This window comes from Malus domestica, chromosome 15 (genome assembly GCF_042453785.1).
Source record: "Malus domestica chromosome 15, GDT2T_hap1".
NCBI classification, from domain to species: Eukaryota; Viridiplantae; Streptophyta; class Magnoliopsida; order Rosales; family Rosaceae; genus Malus; species Malus domestica.
In genome coordinates, this window is record NC_091675.1 from 29672950 (window position 1) to 29680183 (window position 7234).

Below are 7234 nucleotides of genomic sequence, written 5' to 3' on the forward strand. Positions count from 1 at the left end.
ATTTACGGATTGTTAATCTCATTTGTCTAGAAGAAGTTATGGGCATTGTAACACTGAAAGGTCAGAAAAGGGCTAAGCAGATTTGGCTAATAAAAAGAGAAAGGCAACACATGGGCAAAGGAAACACACACACATGGGCAGAAAATGGGTGGATTGTTGGCTAAAATAATGAAGAACATGTGTCTGCAAATGCAAAGGAAAAACACACACACATGGGCAAAGGAAACACACACACATGGGCAAAGGAAACACACACACATGGGTAGGAATTGTGGGTGTTTGGTGGTTGAAATGATGAAGCATGTGTGTGTAAATGTAAAGGAAAACATGGCAGAAAATGTGTGTGTTTGGTGGTTGAAATGATGAAGCATGTGTGTGTAAATGTAAAGGGGAAACATGACAACTCACACCCACACAAGATGCACATGCAAAGGAAATGGAGTGGTCCTCTCTCAAGCCTATAAATACCACCTCCCATATTCATCAACACAACAGATTTTGATCCTTGTTTGGCCGAAAATTCCCACCTCCATTCTCTCCAAATTCAGCCAAAAACCACCCCTAGCCACACCACCCATCAATCCTAAACCTTTCCATACCATTCCCCATCCATTCTACACCATAAAAACCACCCAAAGCCGTCCAAAACCTCTAGTGCCGCTGCTTGCAAGGAAGGAAAGAGAAGGAACATCTTGTGCCGTGCCTATGCCCAAGCCTTGGGAGTGTTGGAGCGTTTCTAGGTGTTTTCTATCTTTGTTTTTAATGTCTAAATTTATGCATCTTTGCTTTGTAAGTACGAGGAACTAAACCCCTCTTAGTTAGGGGGTGATTCGAAACTATGTTCATGCTTGCAATATGATTTGATTACATCCAGTTGTGATTCATAAGTTGTGAATTCAATTTACTTATCCGTTCGTATAAAAACTGATTTATGTATGTTGGTTGAGAGTGCACGCTTAATTTTCATGCATGAATTTGACGCTAGAATATAAGGGAGTTTCACCTAATCGTTATGAACTTATATTCACAAGTAGTGAAGGTTGCTAGTCACAATCACGTTAAGTAAATTCTTGGCATAAGTTTCATGCAAATCATAGTAACGAGTGCCTCGTCAATGCTTATGTTTTTCATAGAACTTAATGATTCTTGCTTGTATCTCTATTATGCAATTCATGTAGGGAACTTGTAGGGAATGTTTTGGGTTGTCGTATGCAATCATCCAACCTAATAACTTGTGGAAAAACTGAGGGTTAATTAGTGCAATTCACGGTTAATTTGGGGCGTTGAGTATTCATAGTTTATCGAAAAGCAACTGGAAATCGTTTTGTATGCAAGTGTGACATGTGTGGAGAAGAACCTCCTAGCTAGCCTTCCATCCATAAGTTTCATTCAAATTCATTTACAATTTGTTTTGATTCACCCAAATTTGTCTAAGAATCTGTTTACTTTGTTCTTGTCTTAATTTAATTATTTTCGTCCAAAATCAACCCCATCTTATTTCTTTGAGTCATATTAATTAGAACTTGTCTTAGATTATGTTTTTAAGTGTTTTAGTCCATTAGAAAACCAAAATTCGTCCAAGTTTGTGTTAGGTGTTCAAAACTGCCCAGAAAGTGTTTTTAAGGCAGTTTTGAGTGTTTATTTGCTGTTTTGAATCTTTTTGTTTATCTTAGTATTTTAAAGTATAGTTTTGCATTCTTTGAGTCTAGTTTAGTGTTTTAAACTTTGTTTTTACGTTTTCAAGTCAGTTTCCAAGTGATTTAGCAATCCATCCTAATCCCCGGCCTAGAACGATCCCTACTTACATACTTCACTACATTTGATAAAAAGAGGGTTTAATTTGTGTGCTTATATATTTCGCATCAGGCTCTTGGACCTTGCTCGGGCCAGGCTGGCGATTGAAAGAAATGAGGAGATCGTGGGCCTCATAGGTTGCTAGAATGCTGGGCATGCAGGCCTTCTGCCTGCTAGAATGCTGGGTTGATCTCATTTGCTAAGTACCGTGAATGACGTTGTCTGCTTAGTTCTCTTCGCCGGAAGTAAGGTGGACTGTTCTCGAAAGATGAGGTAAAGAGGATCAAGACGGATGCATTGGCTCGTCAGATCGCTGTCGTGTAGCCTACTATGAATGATGGTGGAAAGAAGAGATCTTCCCCGCCTACTTAAGAGATACCGGTTGATAACGATTGAAGATTTCCTCTGCTACTTATGAGGGCATGCTTGTTGCCGAGATGCTTATGATTGACATAACTTCTTTGAATGGAAAGAAAAAAATGAGGCTGCTAGATCTGAGTCTGTGGCGCCTGCCATGTCGAGAATGGCTAGTAAGATTGTTGATAGGATTGCTCAATGTAAAGTTCTTATCATGCATCCAGTGCCAAAGTCTGTACCAAAATGTCTGTTAGGAGCTAAGTCCGGTTCACCTCTGGAGAGGCTTGCTACTATGAATAGCGATAAGGTGGACTCTGCTGCTAAAGTGGCGCTAAGGCCTACTCTCTTTACTGCTAAGATTGATCCTACTAGGCAGGAAAAAACTGCTTGTGTAGGCAGCTGTGAGAAATCCACTAAGCCTGCTTCTAGGGAGGCTGCTGAGATCTGTGTGCTTTTGAAACTAGATCTGTTTGAAGACATGAACGTTTGTGCCACTAGATCTGTCTAATATTTCTGCCCCCACTTCTCTGTAGCTTGAGATCACTCGCCATGAGATTGTTGACTTGAAGACTAGGCTTGACGCGATCCAAGTTAAGTATGAAAGTGCAGAGAATGAGATTGGATGTTATATACCTCAGATTCAAGATTTTGAATTTGCAGTTTCTAAGCTTCATTTCGCTGCTTATGCAAAGGATGAAGAGTTTATTGCTGCTTATAATCAAGTGATCCACTTCAAGAGAATCATCGATAGGCTTGAACCCCAAGTGTTGGAACTTCAAGATGTACTGAAGATTAACGAAAGTTTGAAAAAGGGAGTGGAAGAGCTGCAACGCATCCGTGTTAGTCTGCTTGAGAAGAATGAGCAGCTGAAGGGTGAGAAGGATGAGCTTGAGGTTTCGAGACCTTCTCTATTTCTCCAGAGACTTGCTTGCTTTTACTTTTGAGGCTTCCATTGGTGAAGTAGTTGGAGAAGTTAGTGCCCAGGCTGGGGCAGCCAGGGGTGAAGCGCCGGATGATGTCTGCTGCTAAGAGCGTTACGGCTGCTGAAGGTGTGGCGACCGAGTAGTCGTGGGATGTCCAAGCTGCTGTAGTTTTCTAAGTAGTCTTTAGGATTTTATTTGTTTTTCCTTGTAGCTCTTGTTTTGTTTGAACTTCTTCGACCTTTGCTAATTGTTTATAAACATGTTTTCCTTCGTTTTTCTTCATCTTCGCTTCTTTTGTTCATGCTCTAACCTTTAGACTTGATAGACCAATAGCAGACATGCTACTTTTTTATAAGTAGACAAGCTCGCGTAACCTATGCAGCCGTAGGTGTTGGTGTAGAACTTTGCAAAGTTGTTAGCCATAGGGTTGGCAGCCAGATGCCTTACTTACAGAAGCAGACGAGTCCGCATAACCATTAGGATGTTAACCTTGACTTTCTTCAATTCTGAAGGTTGCATAGCAAGTATCACAACACTTTAGGACTTGGTGTATGTTATTCCGTGCTTGGCAGAGGTGAAGCTTATCGACTACGTAGCATGCCAATAGTGGATAAAGCTCCGTATATGCGCGCTAGCTTGTTTAACTTTTCACAAGAATGTGCGATTGTATAAGTCTAGCGCAGCTTTACTGCTCAAAGGGCAAGCCATAGGTAATCTTCTGGAAACCGTAGGCTACCTTAGTGCATTCGGTAGCAGCTTTAGGGTTCCAGGGCAACCGTCTGTAGGGCGTACTACGTAATGTGCACTTCCGTCTCTAGGGCTCGGTTCCCCACAGATTAGGCCAAGAGTCCCAAAATCCTTCAGTTAGCTAAGCCTTGAAAAACACCATTATGGCTACTTCTAGGAATCCCGACGCCAGCCATCGTGCATCTTGTTATACTAGGGCAGCCAGGCTCATCCGCGTCTGGATATTCAGAGTGTAAAGTTTATCCTTTCGTCTTAGAGAGCTGACCCATATGGGTGTCGAGGAATTAGTTTACCCTTTTCGCACTGGAAAGTAATTAGTTTACCCTCTCGCATTGGAGAGCATGGTTGGTCCCTCAGAAGGCGCAATTCTTGCGATGAGTCCCTAAGAAGGGCTCAATGTTCTTTTGAAGTGCAGGAGTGATCAGTTGTTGTAAGCATGCGGCCGAGCCAAGTTATGATTACTTCTTAATTCCTCATTAAAAAACGAGTTAAACGAACGAGAACTTAGCTGTAAGGTAGGAACTGCATAACAACTGGATAGTCATCGGCTTGTGAAGTGGTGCCTGTCGAGCTTTTTGAGTCTTCAGGTTTTGATATAGTGAGAGGTCAAACATGGTACTTCTTCAGATTGTAGGCGCTTCACTGCTTTTTGATCTTTTTATCGTTTCATGGTGGCGATGGTGTAATTACTCTTGTCGCCTACTCTACTGATCTTGTACGGACCTTCCCATATGGGATCCATCTTTTTTGGAGCCTTCTCTGCGGGCAGTGATAAAGGCTTTTCATAGGACTAGATCTTCGAGCTGGAACTGCCGAATCTTGGCCTTTTTTTGTAGTTGGAAATAAGTTGTTGGTAGGCTGCGATGCAGGTGATGGTCTGCTCGCGCTTTTTATCTGCTAGATCTAAGCTTGTGGCCATCTTCTTACTGTTTTACTTAATGCTTGGTAATAGAGCGATGATACTTGGCTTGATGACATTGGGATGAATGATTACTTCTTAGCCAAATGCCAAAGAGAAAGAAGTCTCACCGGTTGCTCATCCTTTGGTGGTGTGATATGCCCATAGACATCCGGGGAATTCGTCTGGCCATTTTCCCTTCTTATTGGTGAGGCATTTCTTAAGGCAGTCAAAGATAGTTTTGTTAAATGCTTCGGCTTGCTCATTGCCTTGAGGATATATTGGCATAGATATGTGCTGCTTGATGCCATACTTTTAGAAGAACTTCGTCAAATCTCTGCCCATGAATTGCAAGCCGTTGTGGGTGACGATGGACTGAGGGATGCCAAATCGGTAAATGATGTTCCTCTATTTGAAACGCTCTATGTCCTTCTGAATCGTGGTTGTCATGGGCTCTGCTTCTATCCATTTGGTGAAGTAGTCGGTTGCCACGATCATCATGTCTCTGCCCCTAGTAGTAGGTGGCATAGGTCCTACCAAGTCGATTGCCCATTGCATGAACGGCCAATGACTTGTCTGCGGGTGTAGTTTCCTGGCAAGCAGTGCTGGTACCAGCTTGTAGTGTTAACAGCGGTTGTGCTTTTGTACTAATTCCTTAGCATTTTAGTGCATGGTAGGCCAATAGTAGATGTGTTAAGAGCCATATGTGCCAAGGATTGACCTCTGGAGTGATTTCCACAAATGCTTTTGTGGATTGATCTTAGAACCTTTAAGTCATCGGGAGGCGGTAAGCAGCGGAGACGTGGTCCGGTGCAGGATCCTTGAATGAGAATGCCGTTCCACATGTAGTAATGTTCCGCCTTGATTTGGAGTTTCCTAGACTCCAATCTTTTGATTGGGAGTGTGCCATTGACCAGGTAGTCTATAATAGAACTTTGCCAGTTGAGAGTTACACTAACATGTGACATTTTGGCTGCTGCCTTCGTCTCTATACTTGGCTTGTCTAGATATTCCATCGGAATAGAGCGTTTGAATTGATGGTCAAGAGCGGAGTCTTAAGCTGGCTAGCACATCTGCATGGGCATTGTCTGCCCGGGGAACTTGAGTAAGAGTGTAAGTCTGAAATGCCTTAAACTGCTTACATACTTTCTCTAGGTATTGCACCATCCTCGGATGTTTTGCCATGTACTCCCCAGTAGTCTGGCTGGTGATTAGCTGGGAATCAGAATGAATTGTGAGCTTCTTCACCACCAAGTCTTTTTCCATTTGGAGGCTTGCTTGTAGGGCCTCGTACTCTGCTTCGTTGTTAAATGCTTTGAAGCTTAGAGTGATCGCCTGCTCGAGCATTGAGCTTCTGGGGTGACAAGAACCATGGCTGCTCGCGAGCTTTTGTAGTTGGATGCGTTGTTGACATGCAAACGCCAGAAATCTCCACTAAGGGAGCAGGTGCGGCTAAAGTGTGCTCGACTGCCTTCGTGGCGTCATTGGGCTGCTCTGTTGCGTTGTCAAGGCTCGGCGTAAAGGTGCGTCTGGATTGAGCAGAATAGTATGTCATGAGGATGACCGCATGCATTTGAAAGTAAAACTTGAGCTTCTGGGTTGCAACAATTATCGCCAAAGTTAGTTTTTGAATTTCTGACAACATCAATGAGAGCTTTTAAACTGTGGAATACAACTGATAGCATCGAGGAGAGCTTTTAAACTGTGGAATACTAGTCGAGCCCCTAGCTCTTCTCGTATAATGGTAGAGCTTATTGCTGTTTCAGATACGATTACTCGTCTAGTCAGACTTTGAATCTCCTTCAGAATAGTCATATTCAAGATCGCTCGGATTTTCCTTGAATGGGCATCGGCGAACTTCATCCCAAAATGCATGCTTTTCTGCCATAGCGAAAGATTCTGCCAGAGTTAGATCTTCTTTCATTATTAGTTTTTCGAACAGTGGGTGGTCTATTGAAAGTCCTTTTTGGAAGGCTGCTCTAGCTATCGAGTCGTTGCATCCGATTATCTTTGCCTTCTCTGCTTTGAACCTTCTCACATAGTCGCAAAGCGATTCCTTTGGGTTCTTCTTGACGTCAAACAAATGGTCGTACTTCTTTTTGATCGAGTGACAGGATGAATATTCTTTGGTGAAAACCAAAGAAAGTTCGTCGAAATTCCAGATGGATTGTGGCAGCAGGGTGTAGAACCAATCTTGAGCCTCACCTTGTAGAGTGGTGGCAAATATCTTGCACATGAGATCATTGTTGTTTCGATAGAGGATCATTGCGCTTTGGTAGTGCTTTAAGTGTCTCTCCGGGTCTTCATCCCCTTTGAAAGATGTGAAATATGGCATGCTGAACTCGCGTCGAGGCTCAGCCTGCTCTATCTCGTCCGTGAAGGGTAACCTGCTTATATTGGTCATGTTCTGTGGTAGTGCCTCGTCGATGACCTTGTTGCGTTAGAAATTGCACAATCGTTTGGTTAAGAGTCTCTCTACTTCTTCCTAAATTTGCCTTTGTTGAGGTAGTGGAGC

General features: G+C 42.9%; 1 protein-coding gene across 1 annotated transcript; it reads right to left on the minus strand.

Moving 5' to 3' along the window:
• Positions 1-6499: 6499 nt before the first annotated feature.
• Positions 6500-6955, minus strand: LOC139191840 (uncharacterized). Its single transcript, XM_070812866.1, has one exon. It carries the CDS (start codon positions 6953-6955, stop codon positions 6500-6502), a length of 456 nt encoding a protein of 151 aa, XP_070668967.1.
• Positions 6956-7234: the final 279 nt, after the last annotated feature.

Coding starts and splice junctions, on each gene's coding strand:
- LOC139191840 (XM_070812866.1), bottom strand. CDS start 6,955: ATGTGCAAGATATTTGCCACCACTCTACAAGGTGAGGCTCAAGATTGG.